The sequence below is a fragment of the Triturus cristatus genome, chromosome 3_2 (genome assembly GCF_964204655.1).
Source record: "Triturus cristatus chromosome 3_2, aTriCri1.1, whole genome shotgun sequence".
Lineage (NCBI taxonomy): Eukaryota > Metazoa > Chordata > Amphibia > Caudata > Salamandridae > Triturus > Triturus cristatus.
Genome location: NC_140584.1, coordinates 624,929,347 through 624,948,608, shown reverse-complemented (window position 1 = coordinate 624,948,608; position 19,262 = coordinate 624,929,347). Strand labels below are relative to the sequence as shown.

General features: G+C 44.6%; 1 protein-coding gene across 2 annotated transcripts in view; it reads right to left on the bottom strand.

Annotated features, from left to right (window-relative positions):
* Positions 1-19,262, bottom strand: part of MYRF (myelin regulatory factor) — a 449,420-nt gene that overhangs the window by 183,099 nt on the left and 247,059 nt on the right. For both annotated transcript variants that reach the window (XM_085648540.1, XM_085648541.1), the window contains exons 5-7: positions 13,635-13,995; positions 10,340-10,437; positions 9,523-9,646 (exon numbers count right to left, since the gene is read on the bottom strand). In XM_085648540.1, the coding sequence (XP_085504666.1) occupies positions 9,523-9,646; positions 10,340-10,437; positions 13,635-13,995 (583 nt within the window). The remainder of the gene's footprint in view (positions 1-9,522; positions 9,647-10,339; positions 10,438-13,634; positions 13,996-19,262) is intronic.

Here is a 19,262-nt window from a genome sequence, read left to right as displayed (position 1 = left end):
GAGTGTGGGAGGATGGATATTTGGTGGAGAGCGGAAAAGCATATGAAGGAGAGACCTGGAAAACATAGGCACCTATGTAGAGTGCCAAACAATCCAAGAGATGGTTAAGAGGCTTTGTTTACGGGAGGGCAAAAGCAAAATGGACATGGTGGAACAAGGAAAGCAGTCGAATAAGAAGCAAGCAATGAGAATGACACTAAAACCAACAAGTGGTGTGCAATGGGCAGGCTGTAAGCCCCTGTAAGTTCTTGGTAAGCCCACAATAGCTTGTGCTGTCTGGTAGGCTCGACATAAAAATTAATCATTTATTACCATAAAGTGACAAGATAGAGAAATTACGGTGACTACTGTCTACATTTCACACCGGCACAGTCACACCACCATGGCCATTGACCACATGAAGTGTGTATTTACTATGTTAACTCAACAAATTCCTTGATACTGGAGTATGTTATACAGTCCACCAAAGCAAATATAACTGTACTCTAAGTTTTCTGATGCATTGGGGACCTGTCGCGGCATCGTAATGGTCCTCACAAAGGACTCCTTGGAGGAATGAAATGTTTCTATCGAAAACCATGCTGAGGTGCTCAAAAGGCATACCCACATCATCCATCCAGTCTAAATTTACCAAGCCTTGGCCCAAAATCAGAGGAGTGCGACACTCACATCCAACAAAGAAATGGGATACCCAGACAAGAAAACATATAAATGAGAAAAATACTGATCGTCCAAAATGTATGCGAGTGCAATGTGTCATTGCAATATTTAATTCTGTTTGCATGCTTATCTTTCTATTTACATATCTGTTTTCATTTATATGTGCACATGGAGTCCTCACTTCTTATTTCTACGTACACACAAAAATAGAGGTTCTATGTCTACGTCCACAAATTCCTCCTCCCATTGCCATGCACACACTAATTCATTGCAAGAACATAGATATATGTTTTATATATGTGACTTAACCAACAATTCAGGTTATTCAAAATTTACAGGCAGACTGGGATTACAAAAAAGACTCCCTTCTAGTTTCTTTTTCTCTAAGCATTTTCAAAAAATACATTTGGCATCCTATGCCACGATCAACTCTTTCCCTAAGTGGGTGTTGGTATACCTCCTACCCCCAGTTCGTTAACTGCTTTCCTGTGGTTGTTGTTTATTTGACTATACATTTGTGAAGGGTCTCCAACCCGTGTGTACAAGTCCATAGCAATGTATCACAAACACACGTAAGAACAGACACTACCCATGGTCAAATATTTGCAGCACATATGTAGGTCAGAAAGATGAAGGCTAATAATTTATAACCACGGAAAGGCCGTTTAGGATCCATATTTGTTACACTAACTACTACACAAGAGTATGTCCCACGGATCAAGTGTGGGGGGGAGAGAGAAGGAAGGCAGGGAATCCCTCCTACATACTTCTCATCTAGATACCTCTCACTCAGGGCCCCCCGGACACGGAGCTATCATTGACCACGTCCCTTGCAGTCTCAGCATCAATTCCTGAGCATGCTTCATGCTGGGCCTCCCAGGCTCTCACCTTTTCCGTGCAGAGATCCACCAGTGGACGCTGGCGGATCCCCCGTGCATCTTACCCTTGTAGTGCCCTCTGCTCAGCCCTGGCCCATGTGTCTACATTGCTCTCCCAGGCTGTTATCGCGGGACCCATCGCTGCTTTCTAATGCAGTGCTGTCTGTCTCCTCGCCAAGACCAGTGCTAAATCCGCAAACCTGTTGCCAGCAGGCAGACCGCCACTATGTTGGGAAGAGTGCGGGCCAGTGTCCTCTTAACCATGGTCCAGACTGTCTCCCAGAACTCCCTAAGGTGCGCACACTCCCAGGTTATGTGCGCGAACACTACGTCTCCCAGTCCACATCTAGGGCAACCATGGACCTCTCCTCCATGCATAACATTCAGTCTATGAGGTACCAAATATACCATATGGATATAACTGAATTGAATGACCTTGAAGTTGGAGTTTCTGGACACCTATTTCAGGCTCCCCAGGACACAGGTCCATTCCTTGGCCAGCATATCTCTTCCTATTATCTCCCCTCACTTCTCTCGCAACCAAATTAGAGGCCTTTTCAGCATTTGCCACAACGCTCTGTACAGCCACTTTACTAAATGTCTGGCTGCCCCTAGTCAGGGGCGGCTCCTCCACTGGGGCGGAGAAGCGTCGCCCCACAGCTTTCTCGCAGTGCGAGAAGCTGAAACATAAAATGGTAAAACTACCATATTACGGTTCTGCTTTTCGCACTACAAGAGAGCAGAAGTGTTCGGTTGGGGGCAGGCGGGTGGGTGGGTCTGCTCTAGGGCAGGGGAGGAGTGGCTTGCCCACTGCTGAGGGCGCCGACTGTTTGGTCCGCCCCGGGGCCGACCAAACCAGTCACGCGCACTCTGTCCTTTCTCCGCAGCCTACATGTAGAAAATGGCCTCCCCATAAGCGCCTGGCTGGTTGGTGTCCCCACCAATCACAACGCTGCCATTGCAGCGTTGTGATTGGCGTTGGGGAGGGAGGCTGCCTGCCTGCCTGCCTGCCTGCCTGCTTCCTGTTCCTGCCGGAGGCAGGACAGCAGGAGAGCAGGTCAGGAGAGACAATGCGGGACACAGGAAGGTACGTTTATTTTATTTTTAAATTAACCACCCCCATGCAAAGCCCTGCAAGAACCCCAGCGCAATCTCCACCCACGAGCCATGCCAGCCACGACTGCCCCTAGTGTTATCAACGCCTGGAGGACCCCATGTGTTTGTGGTTTCAGCTGGCCGCTCTGCCATAGGTCCCTAAACGTCCTTGTCATCGAGTGGTATGTCAGAAATTGCCCATGTGGTAGATCGTATTGGGATTAAAATCATCTAGGGTAATTAATGTCCCCAGGTGATAGCAGTCTCTCACTGTGGTGATCCCAGGCATCGTCCATTCCGACAACTGAGCCCTCGGGAATGGAGCTAGTGGGGCACCATGCAGAAGCCCGATCAAGGGCAAGTCCAGTGCATAGGGATGGGCTCCATTTGTACGTCGGAGGCACCTCCTCCAGGAGTACAATGCAGCTTGCAACAGCACACCTGGTTTCGGGATAATTACCGCCGGGTGTAGGAGCATGGCCCACAACCACCCCTGGCTATTAATCCAACCCTCCTGTCCCAGCAGTTCGAGATTCCTGCCATCTAACCATTGGGCTAACCACAGAAGCTGAGTGGACAGGTAGTACAGCTCAAACTCGGGGGCAGCCAATCCCCCTCCTCTGGTGCCCCCGCAACACCACCAGCGAGACTCTGTTCCGCCCACCATCCCATATCAGCTCCCTAAGTAATAGATTTGAGCCCGCAAACCATGGGGGCGCAACCACCACCAGTAGGTTTACAAAGTAATATAGAAGTCTAGAAAGCATAATCGTTTTTGACAGCGCTATCCGGGCCATCAATGGTAGCTGCTCTAAAGAATGGGTTCAGGTTGCCTTCTCTCAAGTCCTCTAATCTGTAATCATAAAAATTTAAAGGAAAGGGTTGACCACGTCAATCCGTCGGAAAGATCTGCGAGTGGAGGTAGTCACTCGCCAATGGGAAGACATGGGTCTTGGCCTTATTGAGTCTGAGCCCTGCAAGTCAAGCATACTTATTCAACAGAGTCCGTGCCTGCTTCACCCCTTGACTGCTGTCTCCCAGATACAGCATCAGAACATCTGTGTAGAGGGAGATCACATGTGTCCTTCCTCCCAGACACATGCTGTGGCAGTGCCTTCGCTGTCAGAAGATTTATTTATTTTAAAGTTTTGTATAGCGCAAACAAGACCCTGAGGGGTAACAGAGCGCTTCACAATAATGGAAGGGGGAACAAGGTAAAAGGGGAACATTGTTGAGGAAGTAAGAGAGGATAACATAATGAGCTAATAAAAATGTACAAGGATGCGCATAAACATTGCTTGGTACGGTAAGGTAGACAATACTAGGTGTTACAGTTGTGAGGCCGAAAAGAACAAAAACCTATGTAAAGAGCAGACGACCAATGTTCATTTAAGGCAGAAACCTGTTCATTAGGATGGTTTTTACTTCATGTTTGAAGGCCGCCGTGTAGGGAATTCTGCGGATTTCCGGAGGGAGCGAGTTCCAGATCTTCGGTGCCGCGCCAGAGAAGGCTCGGTGCCTTGTTCCCTTTTTGCGAAAAGTCTGGGGTTTCATTAGCAAAGAATTTGCACTTCTTGATGGTCTGCCCCCACCAGATAGTTCTAGTTTTTGAGCCAGGTAACCAGGGGTTTTGAAGTGGAGGGCTTTGTGCGTCAGACAGGCAGTCTTTAGTTGAATTCTTGCTTCGTAGGGTAACCACTTTAGAGCTGGGGAGATGTGATCAGTTCTTTTTGTATTAGTGATCAGTCTGGCAGCTGCATTCAACAAAGCCCTGAGCGGGGCCACAGTATGTTTGGGGAGGCCACACAGCATTGCGCTACCATAGTCTAGTCTCGGCAGGACAAGCACTTGAACTACCTGCTTGAAGTCCTCTTAGGGAAGGAATGGTTTAAGGTTTCTAAGAAGCCTCATTTGGTAGTTTGCACCCTTACACATCTTACTAATGTTTTTCTTCATGTTCAAGTGCGAGTCTAGGGTGATTCCAAGAGATCTGGCTGAGTCGATGATAAGCGGGGAGCAGTTGAAGCTAGTCAGGTGCTTCAACCAGAGGTCAATCTTGGGGGTGTGCTTAGGAGGGGATATGAGAGGAATTCTGTTTTGGCAGTGTTGAGCAGGAGATGGTTCTCAGTTAGCCAGTTTTGGGTAATCATCAAGGAGGAATTGAGTGAGATGAAATCTTCTGAGGAATTGATTTTCAGGTAAAGTTGCGTGTCGTCCACGTACATTTGAAAAATAATGTTCACAGATTTAAGGGCGTTTGCTAGCGGTTCCAGGAAAATATTAAAGAGTATGGGAGAGAGTGCAGACCCCTATTTGACCTCATAGAGACTGTAGCTAGTTGGGATAGTGTATGGTTCACCTTAACTCTTTGGGATCTATTGTGAAGGAAAGACGCGAACCATTGCAGTACCCGACAGGTGAGGCCCATTCTGAATTCCAAGATGGCTAAGAGGATATCATGATTAACCATGTTGAATGCAGAGGAAAGCTCAAGGAGGATTAGTAGGCAGGATTCGTTATGGTCTAACATTTTTAGGATGTCATCCATGATGTGAAGGAGCGCGGATTCAGTACTATGACCGCTCCTAAACCCAGACTGATGTTAGTCCAAGAGATTGAAGGTCCCAATGTGCGAGCAGAGTTGCGATTGGAAGAATTTTGCAAGGAGCTTAGCCAAAGTAGGGATGTTGGAGATGAGATGAAAGTTGTGGAGGTCAGATTTGTCCGCATCAGGTTTTTTGAGGATGGGTGAGACCTGAGCCGCTTTCAGACCTTCTGGGATCTTGCCTTGAGATAAGGAGGCGTTGACAATCTTTGACCAGATGGGGATAAGGACCACCTTGATTTCTTTGAAGACAGACGGAGGCAATGGGTCACTGAAGTAACATTGCTGCTAGTGGCTCAGTGGCCAAAGCAAACAAAAGCGGGGACAGCAGGCATCCTTGCCTGGTACCTGTATTTATTGTATGAGTGTGATATTACCCCATTTGTCCTAACTCGTGCAGTTGGGCGCATGTATAGTAATTTCACCCACCTGATCCAACTCTCGCCTAGACCCATGCTTTCCATCCTGGCATATATGAAGTCTCATCTCACCGAGTCAAATGCCTTTTCCAGGTCTATTGACATGATGAGAGCCTCCGGATAGCGTCTTTGGTCTGGGGTGGTGCATGACATGTACGAGTTGCCAAAGGGTCCCAGAAAAGGACCTAGTCAGTATAAATCGCAAGGCCAGGACTTTGAAGTCGACATTGAGCACAAAGAGGGGGCGGAAGTCTGAAGCATGTACTTCCAACGCCTTTGTCTTCAAGAGGGGCACAACCAGTATGCACTGGTTGTGCCCCTCTTGAAGACAAAGGCGTTGGAAGGTGGCAACTTGCCCATATCCCATGCCTCAATGTATAATGCCTCCAGTTTTGGAGCCAGTGTCTGCGCATACGTGGAGTAGAACTCCACAGGCAGACCATTTAGTCCTGGAGTCTTCTCTCTGGCCATCTCTTTGAGTGTCTCACATATTTCCAGTACTATCACCGGGCCTCTTAGGCTTTCCCTTAGAGTAGGTTCCAATGTCTTTAGTGGCAGGGGCAACAAAAATTCAACAAAACTTTCCCACGCTTGTAGACTTGGCGCACCATATAACCCCTCATAGTAGTCACTAAATGTTCCATTTACTGCCTTAGTGGTGTATAGTACCGTCCCTTCTGTGGACATAATCTGGGTAATGGAGGAATCTACAGTTTCAGGCCCACCAACCATGTGAGCAGTCTACCTGCTCTGTCCCTCCCAGTATGCACTTGTGAGTGGTACTCACCTAGGTCCAGGCATCGAAGCCGTTCCAGCACCCTATTGTGTTCCTATTTTGGGTCCTCTAGTCTTATATGCGTATCCGCATTGGCCGTCAGCCGGACCCCCCCTCCGTCATGGAGTTTAGCCTCTAGTCTGTTGAGCTCCTCTAATATTTTCGTCCTCATCTCCACTGTTCGACCCAAGCAATGTCCTCTCACCACCACCTTAAAGGCCTCCCACTCTGTAGTCCTAGAGCTTGCCATACCCCGTTTAAACTGGAAATACTCAGAGACCGCTGTCTGTAAAGAAGCCCGGAAACATGCATCTTCCAGGAAGGAAGGGTCAAGCTGCCAAGTGGGGGTCACGGTGGGTTTCTGCTAGAGGGCGTACATGGATTAATAATAGATTATGATCGGATAATGTGCGCCCCAGATAGTCAATGTGGGTTATAACGGGTCCCAGACGAGCCGAACAGGTGTATATTTCTAAACTAGCATGTAGGCTATATAGGTGCGAGTAATATGAATAATCCTGTAGGTTCCCATGCTGCACTCTCCAGATATCTACCAGGTCCCACCGTTCCATCCATTCTCTGAACCCCTTTGTCACTTTAGATACCAGCGTACCATTTAACAGGGGTGAGGGGGTAGACCTGTCTAGGTCAACATCAGCCACCCAATTGAAGTCTCCCCCTATCAGGATGTCAGTTGTGTCGAGTAAGGAGAGGGATGTAGACAGTTGCTTCAGATATTGCACCCGATCTTGATTCGGGGCATAGACACTTCCCTGCGTAATCACTTTGCCCAGTAACCTGCCATATACCAAGACATAGAGGCCCTCTGGGTCTATGAGGGAGCGGTCCACTGCAAAGGAGGTGCCGGCCCTGATCCACTCTAATGTCCCCTCGAGAATGCCAAATAGTTAAAAGGTTTACTACTTGAGTTTGTTGCATTCCATCTATGGTATATTTTATGATGCACTACCGATGATTATTAATACATAATTTCTTGGGTATTTTATCTCACAGGACATTAATACCGATTGTTATATTTCATACAGTGTTCCTATTTGAGGTTGTGTTTCCTGGAATGCTACCATTGCGTGCCATATTTAATCGGTTGCTATTGTTGGATGCTTTATTCCATGTGTCATTAATTGTTTGTGATTGTATTTTGTAGAATATTACTATTTAATGTTTTACAAAACATTATCCTTGAGTACAATATCTAATAGACAGTAACTTGTGTGTCTGATAGCTTTTCTCTGTACCCCTACCAAGTTATATAAACATAAAGGGAATGCAATATATCTAATAGTGTATGCCTGTTTCTCATCCATTTTTTCATTCATTATTATCATTTATCCATTTTAATCAGTTTGTGTGTATGCTTTAATGCTGTTAAACACTTGATTGCGTTTAATTCTTATGATTTCATTCAATGCGTCACATTCTATAGACGGCTAAATATCTGGATGAAGTATGATCAGTTGTATGAATGACCCCCTTTTTGGCCATTTACTTCAGTTGATTCTGTTACCCAAGCTCACAAGGATTGCCCATATTTTTGTAACATAACAATTTTCATGGGCCTGCCCTTTTCTGCTTCTGAGTGGCCCCCTCACGGATTTTTCACTAAAGTGCCTATGGATACCATTGGTTACGCTTTCTCTGATTCTCGTTGACCTCATAACCCTCTAACAAAGTGTCTGTGGTCTTCGTGGGTTATCCATGTTCCATTTCTGGGTGAACTCTCCAGGCCCTTTAATAAGATGGCTATGTAATTTCCCCGAAACTGTATTGTACCTCCTCTGAGTGAATCCCATAGACCCACAGAGTGAGGCAGTTTACTTCGTCTGGTTCTCACTGTCACCCTCACAAGGAGGGTCTAACTAGCATACTACATTACTATTCTTCAGTCAAGCACAGAGTTTGGAGAACAAATGCTGAATAATGCATGTTCTCTTCTGCTCATAAATTTCCAAAAATATTTGCATTATATCAGCAGTGTCAAACTTGCTGCAATATGGCAAGGATATGTGTCAGGACCTCACGCAGACTTCCCACATAGGTGCTACTACAACTACACGTCTTTCCAAAGAAAAATACATGCCTTCCTGTAACCGCTCTAGACAGTACCACAATGCCACACAAGCAGCGGTTATACAAATGCTAGATAAAAGATATTGCCAGTTATGTGTTGTGTTAAATAGTATATTGATTCAGATGCTGTTCAAAGTGAGTTTTGCACCTCGTTTGTTAGTTTGGGAACATTTTAGATTTTGGTATTGTTGTATTTTGAGTATTATTGTTACAGTTCTCCATTTTATATTTTACTGATGCAAATGTGTTTTATTTTAGGTTCTTTGTTACGTTTGGATGCCACTTTTGTATACCTGATTTGAAAGGACTGTTGCTTCTTGGTTTTCATGGGTTGTCATATTTGGGGGCAAAAATTCTCACAGGTAGACCTTCTATCTTAAAGCAATGCCACTGTTTACCATTCTGCTTTCTTGATCATTTTTCCTGGGGGGTGCTATTGTCTGGTATTGCATTTACCGTAGTTAAACTCCTGGATGTGGCTTTTATCATCGTTACACATTTTTCTTAATTGAGTTTTACTCTTAGAAATGATGTTTGTTTGGAAATGTACCTGGAGTTGTTACTGTTCTTTAGTTAATGTTATGTGTTGTAATTCATGGTGAGTTTGTGTATCTTTTCTTGTCATTGTTTGGTATTGTATTCCATGGATTGTTCCCCCATGTGTGTGTTTTCATTCATTTGCATGTGTTACCTTTTACATGTATTACTCATTGTGAGTTATCGTTTTGATTTCCAGTGCTTAATTTGAGCCGGTAGTTGCCGGTGGGGGCCACAACACTCATTTTTGAGGATTGATTGTTATTTTTCCTAGTAGAACATTTCCAGAGAGAACATACAAAGGGGAAAGAAGGAGACAGAGAAAGACTGAAAAAAGTCACAAATAGAGAACACAAGAACCTGCACGAGAGAGATAATAGAAAGGCATGAGATGGATTCCAGACTTTGCAGTGCTGTATTTCAGTGTTCATTCCTTGATGTTTTATTTTCATGGGTAGTACTCACAGCTCTTTGTAGTTTGCGTCGTACAGAACAACCCACTTGTTCTGCAAATGTGGCTGCCACTTTATAGATTGGTAATTGGGATCTAGGTAGGATCCATTCAAGCTGTCATTGTCCTGGACCAGGCCTGCAAGGAAACAAAAACTATAGTGAAAAACTGTACCTGACTCACCAGTGTACATCTGCAAAAGCACATCAAGCCTTTAGGTATCCGCACTATGCTGAAGCCACTATACCTTTCCTCTTTAAAAAATGACATGAATCATGACGACGTGTATAAGATCAAGGTGTGTGACTGTGAAACACCCAGAACACGTTGGACACACGTGAATTCAAGACAGAGTCTGATGGCTGAGAAACTTAATTAATACTGATACAAGCGAGAAATCAACATATAGCCTTGAGAACCTAACACCCTGTGTTGGCTGAGAAACCAATAAAACCCACATAACTATGGCAATTCCAGACAAATCAATATACACTCGTACAATTTAAGATGCAAAAAACACAGGAATTGCTGAAAATTCAATTCCAACAGATCCCACAATGGCTGGGAGCTCATCACTCAGGGACATGGGGGAGAAGCACACTTGAGATTACTTGAGAACCAAAGACATACTCAGGTAGCTGATGATCAAATACTCAGGGCTCAGCACACTGAGATGGTTGAGAAAACAAACATACTGAGATGTGTGGGAACCCAGCCTCAGATGCCTAAAGCAACACCAGATGCTAGATAAGCAGAACAGTAATGGGGAAGAGAAAGCACCTTAACCGAATGGGGCTTGGTTAGCACAAGGTGAGTAGAGGAACTCTGTACCTGGCTCCTGTTTGATCATTCCATTCAGCACCTGGGAGTTCATGGTGTTTGTGGGTGACTCGGAGTGTTTCCTCTTCTTCGCTGGGTGCACTGGGAGCCTGGAATGAGCAAACAAACATCACAAAAGTCAGCTACTAAAGGCTACATCTGCCACAATGTTCTCCTCTCTCTCTCTGTCTCCCACTTCTACTGCTATCTTTAAATCATGTCTTGCTCATGAACAATGAAGGCTTACAGTAGTGAGATTTCTTTATTTGCTTGCCATGTTGTGTAAGTGCACTATGTCAAAGCAAAGTAACTTTATAATTCCTGACGCCAAAGAATGCATAACAGACACCACATTGGGAATTTAAGGAAACTTTAGACCCTGATGACCATCGGTGAACCCCTCCTATTGTTACTTTTTGGCAGTGGTTTTGTTTGCGTTTGGTTTCTCCAACATACAGGATATCAGTTCTGGATTTCAATATAAAGGATATGGGTTCGTATGGGAGTGGGTAGCTCCAGAATGCAAGCAGGCAACACATCTACCAATCTAGGTAAGGATGATTAGGAAATAAACCTGTACTAGTAAAAACAGAGCAGTAAGACTAGCCATCAGGTGCCAGTGGTTGTCCAGCATTTTCCACACAGGAGAGAAGCCCAGTGCTATAAACAAGGGAATGATAATTGGCTCTTGATCAAAGTTCAAAAGAATTGAGGAGATTGTGAGTAAAATATCTTTTTGGTAACTAAGCACCGACTGATTGTGCTATGGCGCCAGGATAATGGAGAAAAACAATATAAGGACTACATTTTGGGCTAAGGTTTGAGGCTTGCCAAATATTTAATAGGAAATGGGTAGAGGGCAATATGTAATATTTTGAAAGTCATGATTTTCTGCGCATCTCCTCAGACAGGGTCTGGTTCTTTATCATTCAGACTCCTATATGCTCTGTTTGGGTCAGACAGATCCTGGTGAAAGCAACTGTGGACAGAGGAATGTCTTACATACTAGGGCAGGAGTCTGCCTCCCAGGAATGCCAGTACAGCGGGGGTAGGGTAATAACCAGGAACTACAGGAGAATAATACTGTGCAACATAACAACAAAAACAAAACTAAAGCAAGGATATTGGACGCTAGAGGCACCATAGACCACAGAGCTTGGACTGCGCATTTCTGAGTATGAAATATAGCATAAGCCAGATAATTTCAGACATGGATGGAATGTCTTGATATCTAATGGTTCATGTGACGCTCTCAATGAAAAGCTCTTGTCAGCAGGGGTTGATGCACTTGTTTCCTAGGCTTTCCTCTCATTGCCAGAGGAGTTTTTACTGTTACTCTCTGGAAGCAAGGTTCACAGATATATGACCGGCATTTGATGTTTTTCAGACATTTGGAACCCGCGAGTAGGGATCACCACTCCCCTTCCTTCCGTGCTGTGGCTAGCTTGCTTCGCTGGATGAACCCTTTTTTCTGAATTCAAGGTGATTCTTAGTGCATGTCTCTGCTATAACCCAGCACCATCTAGGAATCTGCCTCTTTTTCTCATCCCATCTCTTCCTCCGTGCTGTGTAAAGGAGTTGGGCTTGGAACATGGCCATATGGCTCACTCCGCTATCATATCTGGGCATTTGGTGCACCCGAGCGTGTGCAAGGAAATCAATACTAAAGCTTCAGCATGGAGAGCTGGGGTTCTTCCTATATGCTCTTAGACAGTGGTTCAGAGTGCAATAATCAGAACTCATCCTCAGTGGACGACTGGCTTAGGAGGGATGGACAAGGGGAGCTGCTCAGAACAACACACCAGCCACCCTACAAATCAACCCTCTGCTGCCTCAGCAACCAAAAGTCCAGACTGGTTTCACCTCCATGCCTGCTTTTTTCCCCCTTAATCCCATCTATCTGTCCGACTTCTTCATGAGACTATGAGCATCGCGGAATCTGGGGGAATTTGTAATTGAGACAGTACTGCACAATACACTGTACAGCTGTCCAAGGATGCACAAAGAGTCATTGTGAAAAATGTGAGTAACATTTTATGTCTGAGCGTGTAGCCACTTCGTGCTGCAGGATGTTACATTTCCATTGTCTGCCCAACACAAGCCACTGACCACAGATGCAGCCTCATACCACAGTAAAGGGATTAGGCCTATATATGAGTGCCAAATGTGGCATTGGCATGTTTAAGGAACTTTTGGGTTTGGTGGACGAGAGGGAGTTTGGGGTTTAAGTGTGTGTGTGTGTGTGTGTGTGTATGAGAAACAGTGGAAGAGAGATAAAGAGAGAAAAGGGGTACAAAGAGAATTGGTGGAGAACTCTCATAAGGAGATACTCCACAGTACTCCGCCTTAGCCTCCTTCCACGCTCCCTAAGAGCTCCATACTTGCGACTCAGGAGCTCTTTGTAGAGAGGGGCAATGCTGTAGATAGAAGTGTGCCACGTTCTGGTCTTTTTGATTAGAATATGCAGAAGGACATGCTTCTATTGTGGTGTTCGCCAGTCGCCCGCTGCCAGCCATGCCTTCATCTCTCTTCTATGTTGGGTATCTGGAGCATCATTGCAGGTACTGGCAAAATGTATTGCTATATACGATTTACTCTAACTGTGGAGAATAATCACTTGACAGCACCCAATTATGTAAATCGCATCCTATTATTTATAATTTTGTACAATAATTATCTATTTTATAATTAACCGGGGAGTGCTTTATCTTATGACTTGACTGACAATGTTCCCAAGACTAAGAATATGCTATGAATCTGATTATCTGAATATTAGTGCCGAGGATACAGAGGGGCTTCTTGTTATTGATTGACTAAGCTACCTTTTGTTGCAAGGTATAATCAAGAGTTACTCATATGCCTCTCGGCAGAGCTTCATTCACCATGACAGGGGACTGATGCAAGAAGCACTTGGATAACCGCACATCATATCGTAGTCTTAAAATCTCTGCACAAGGAGCGGACATTTTGAGGAGCCTTGGTGTCTTCATACATTAGTGCTTGGGTGGATGTCTCCGATTGGTGATTTCATAGCATCCTGAAAGTGATGGCTGGTGCAGATGTATCCCACACACAGTATGGCATCAACTAGCATTCAAGTACTGCAACAGTTCTCTACCTACTTGATGGATTCACTGTATTGTCAGCACACAGTAGCTCAAGAAAGAATGCACTGCAGTATAAGCCTCCCCAATCCCATGGTTTTAGCACAGCAGCATGTAGCTCTTTGCCATGATGCCACCTTCGAACCTAAGTGAAATATGCACTATGCTCATACCACATTTTGTTTTTCTGCTGGGTGACTTACTCAACTCCATGCTGTTGCTGCTGCTGCTGCTGCTGCTGTTGTTGCTGCTGCTGTTGTTGCTGCTGCTGGTGTTGCTGCTGCTGCTGAAGAAGTTGGTGAAGCATTTGAGCCTGCTGGGCATGGTGAATTTCACTGGGCGACATCCCTGGCCCTATCGGAGCATACTGCGGCATCATGGACTCCACTTTCATGTACAGCTCCCGCTGCATGCCAGGATAGTGAGGGTTATGCTGCTGGTGGGCAGGGTGTGGCGGCGGGGGGCCCTGCATGTGAACAGGAGGAGGAGGAGGATGTTCCAGCCGGGAGGGTGGGGTCATGTGACACATATTTTCTGGAGTCATTGTGCGTAAAAGGTGTGGATCTTGAAAGGAAAAAAACACACAAAAGAAGATATAAGACGAAAAGGCAAGAGTGGTATTGATAAATAACAGTACAGCCTGTTTACACAAAAGAAAAATCGAACTGTATTTACAATACATCAAAATTAGAAATATAAGCAAAATCCACACAGAGGAAGACCTCAGAAACAAATCAGAACGTCGCAAAGATGCGATTTTCGTACAAAAAAGCAATCCCACTGAGAAAAAACTGTTCTGGGAAAATGCCTAATGATTGAATTTGATATCCTGAACCAAGCTGTCACATAAGAGGTGGCAAGACAAATAAAGTTATGGGAAAGCATTTTACAGAAGGATGCTGTGTTTATTTATGAACAAATTTAAGGGCTATACAGGGTGCCAAATATTGGGTTCTTTCTAGTTCACTGAGCTAGAATGTACCGTAGAGTTAGAGAAAAAAGGGCGAAGGCCCCCTCAGACTTCAACCCGATGCCTAGTGCTTGCCTCCAGCTGATGTTCCTCATCACTATCCGTAGCAGTGTTTTTAGGCCTGCCTAAAAGTTCATGCCTGGGGTGAGGCCTGGGAAGAGAGCTCTCCAAGCTTTGTCCCTCCCCGGCCTCCATTGACAAGTTTCCACAAAGGTAGTCACTACTTCTCATCAATCTTGCAAAGTGTCTGTGTGGCTAAGACCACTTGTTTCAGAATACTTGTATGTGTCACAAAAAGGTTAGTGTGAGGTTCTAAAACAGTTCTCAGTAAGTGAAAGTGTTAGCGTTGCCTCAGAAAGTACAAGTCAGTTTCACCACAGAATCTGGCTGTCTGATTCTGGTACCAAGAGGGAACACTGACCAGAGAAGGTTCCCTAAGCGTCTGCATGGTAATAACGAAGAGGACTGGCAGGCACGATTTAATTTGAATTCAGTGACAAGAGTAAAGAAATGTTAGGTATTGTCTAGACCATCACACTCTAAAAAACAAATGAGAAATTATTAAAATAACAAAAAGGTGAACCAAAGACAAACTTCATGAGAGTATTTAGAAAACATTGAAAAACCTCACTGAATAATGAATAGCAGTACAGGGGTGCTTCAATAGGTTGAAAACCTCTGGACATATCAAGAAAAGGATTACACGAGGTTGACCAGGACTAACTGCAAAGATCAGACCAAATAGTGTTACTCGAGAGAATCAATGGAGTAGGTATCGCCCAAGAAGAAAACCGTTTTCTGACTTAACACCAGTAAGATAGAAAAGACTGGAGAACTATGTCATACAGTCAACCATGACTGACTCTACAGAGCTCATACTGGTCAGGTCTGCTGATTGTTTCTGTAAGAACATATGCATATAATTTTATTTAGACACAGGGCGAGGATTTATTCTGGAATAAATGTACTAATTATTTTTCACTTTTCTTTATCAAATGTTCTGGACTTCATTCCTCTCTGCTTGAGTTTTACAAACAGGAGAGTTTGACATATCTCTGCAAATAGCTTGCTCTTATGATACTCAAATTCCACAGCGGTGATGGGGGCATCACAAAATCAATGAACTGAGGGTGCATGAACCGATAATAACCGTATATTCGGATATGTGTAGTGCATTAAACAGACTGAAACATTTGATTATTTTTTATTTTTGTTCCTAACCATATAAATGGCAATAAAAAGTTTTGTAAAACAAAGAAATCAATTAACTGAGTCTCCTTCCAACACTTTCAGGGAGCTAGCAGATGTTGATGAGCTCTTTTGGCCCCCAAGAGTAAATACGATAAAGGCATCTCTTTACAGGAGAATGACTACTGCAGCTAGGAGACACTTTTGTACAATGGAGGCCCATTTCTATTCCAGGCAAGCTGGCACAACTAGCAGGCACACACTAAGTCCAATTCTCTTACGTAGACAATCAACAGTTTGCCTAGTTTGCAACTAAGAATTATTTATTCGAAATGGAAGGACATAAGTGACACTGGACAGTCTTTTGGGCGTCCCTGTTAGAGATGCCCATTTCCGTTTAGGCCAAGAAACATCTATGTAGGAAGTGGACTCAAAAAGGAGTGCTCTTTCTTCTACCTGCCACTGCAAGGGGATGAATGAATATGAATGAATACTTCATTTATAAAGTGCTTTTGCTGCCCAAGAACGTGGGCTTCCAGGCACCAACAATAACACCAGTGAGAGCTGGCAAGACCCGTGTGATACCTAAGTGGTAAAAAGCCGTGGGCCCGATTCACAGAACAAACTTAAGACAAAATCCTAAACTTAGTACCATTTTGGTATTCACAGAATGCACTTACTACTTCTGGTATTCACAGAATGAACTTACTACTTTTGCGATTCACAGAATAAACGTACTACTTTTGCTATTCACAGAATGGATTTACGACTACTAACTTTACGTCCGCACTCGGGCCGGAAATTCCGGTCCGGAGGCGGAGCTTCTGGCCCGGAGGCGGAGCTTCCGGCCCAGAGGTGGAGATTTTGGCCATGGCTAAAACTCCACCACTGGCCGGAATCCCCACCTCTGGCCCGGTGCACAGGGAAGGTATCAGGAAGACTAGCAGAGTACTGTTTAGCTTCGCATCTGGATAGAACCATATCGGCATGATTGGGATCAAGAATGATTCCATGTTCGCTTTGTTCTTGCCATCCCAACAAATTGGCACCTTCCTTCACTATGAATACAGTACCATAAGTACACTCGCCTTTGTATTCTAAATTCCCCATGAATTTGCCTAAAACCTCTACTCTCTTGCCACCATAAGCAAAGATTTTTATGCTTGAGTGAGCTACAGGAATGTCACCCAAACTTTCAAAATCCTTGACGTTAATGAGGGTAAAAGGGGAACCAGAATCAGCAAGAAACTTAATGTTTTTGCCGTTCAAGCTTATGGTGCACACAGGAGATTTTCTTTTCTGGGTTTCCCCAATGGAAGCAATTTCTACCACCCTCTCTTCTTGTGTAGGTGACAAAGATAACATCAATAATTCATAACTTCCATCATCTCCATAATAGTCCGCACTGTCCTCTTCCATGGCTCTCACAGTACGTGACGGTACTTTGTGAACAACAGTCGCTTTGCACATGCGTGCCAGGTGTCCCTTTTTCCCACATTTGAAGCAAGTTTGATTAATGGCAAAGCAAAACTTGAAGTTTCCCAAATGAGACCCACTGCCACAACGATAACATGAAAGATTTTGTCCTTCAGCTTTGGTCCTAGACCAATTAGGTGCAGGTGGCACACGAGGAACATTCGCATTGGCGCCCTTGGTTGGTTTGATCGAAGATTTTGTACTGACTAGCTTGATTTCAGACAAAGATGTAGATGGAGCAGGTGCACTTAACTCTTTCATACAGAGTTGAGAATGGTCAACGCTCCTCGCTAAGATGAGAGCAGTCTCTAAATCCGGATCTTCAGAGGATAAGAGTTTTTCCTGAACCTTCTTATCGCATGTGCGTTCAATCAATTGATCACATATTATTTCGTTTCGGAACTCCCTATAGTTACAAGTGACAGCTAAGATTCTAAGAGCAGCAACAAAATCATCTATAGACTCTCCAGGCATTTGTGTGCGTTGTAAAAATGTATGACGCTCCAGTACTACATTACGCTTGGGGTTGAATCTTTGTCTAGGGTTTTTATTAACGAAGCATAGTCATCGACGATCAGAGAATCGCCATCATCACCTCCGCTAATGCACGTTCTTACCAGCTCAAGGGGTAAGGTTTTTAAAATGTGCAGAGCTCTATTAAGCATGTATAGGACGGATGTTTTTGTGAAGGGTCAGAACAAGACAACCTTCTGAGGTCCTAATAACAGTCATGGCAGAGGATAATAGGGGAAAAAGCAGCAAGACAAGAGGCAATAGATGAAGAGGGCAGTTGCCAAGAGAAACGCGAGGTGAGTATAGGGATTGGTAATAACTCTACCCAACTAATGGTGGGGGTAACGTGAAGATTTTCTTATGAAAACTGGAAAATTATTACAAAGGATCCATGGACGGTGGATATAGTAAAAGGGTTCACAGTGAATTTGTAGAACCACTTCAGGCAGGACAACACCTTGTTCAAGGTTTTATAATCAATTTGGGAAAACTGGTGATGACTCCAGCCAGAGAGGTAACGTTTTGGCTTTTCAGTTGGATACACACATGGCATGTGTAAAGTTGTCAGGAAGGAAGATGAAGTTAATGAGGATGGAAATTTGTCATGCTTTGAACAAAGGACTTTGGACAGCTAGTTTGTAAACTTTGAACATTCAGGAGTTTTTCCAGGACCTCTACACTACGGGCCACTTTAAAGACTGAAGGTGGATGTTTTAAAGAGATATTTATGGTATGGTGACAACATTTCCTTTCAGAGGATACCAAAGAGAGGTTGTGATGTTAGGTGGAGAACCTCAAGGCCTGGACGGTTCTGATGTTGGCTAGAAAACCTTGAGGCCTGGAGCGGGACATTGAAAGTGGACTTATTTGTGAGGAGGCTGCGATTCCAAACAGAGAGTATTACAGTTGGAGGGCAGATCTGGAGACATTGGAATCGGATGTGTTTCAGTAAGATTGGAAGGTAGTGAAAGTTTATTTACACTAGTCCACCATTTCCCCATTTATGATGATAGAGAGAGATCTGTTGAAGGTGATTAGGCAGAGATATCAAGTAGTACTGGTAACACCATTTTGGGTGTCTCCAGCTTGGTTGCAAGATGTGATGGAATTAATCATAGAGGAGCCTCTGTTAAAGCGAGCATTGAAAGGGCTTTTTGTAGGATGGAAAGGAGAACAGCATTAGTGATGTGGGGGGTCTATCGGAGGCTCTGAATGGCATTTGGTTTTACCTCAGCCGTGTCAGAATCCATGTTTCCGACTGACTCTGAAACATTTCCGACCGCCCGATTACGATACAAGGTAACCGTTCGGTCAGTCCGAATCGGTTCCGACCGGCATTCGGAGAGTCTGAGTCGCACGGAGCTGAATCCTACAGCTCTATGGACCACGATTCCGACCGACTGATTACGATGTCCGATTTCGACGGCTTTTCCAAATTAGTCTGTCCGACATGGATTGACTGTTGGAAACTGACTTTGGTGGCCCGGAGCTGCCCCCTCTTCACCCGGAGGCCGCTGGTTGGGGCCCTTTGGGGTACCAATGGGTCCCCTCTCTACAACCATGCACAGTGTGGCAGGCACCATGAAGTGCCCGCCACAGGGTGCAAGGTTTTCCGCATCCACCCCTTTTTAGGTCTCGCTGAACCCAGCGCATGCGCTGGCTCGGAGAGACATTTTGTATGTGA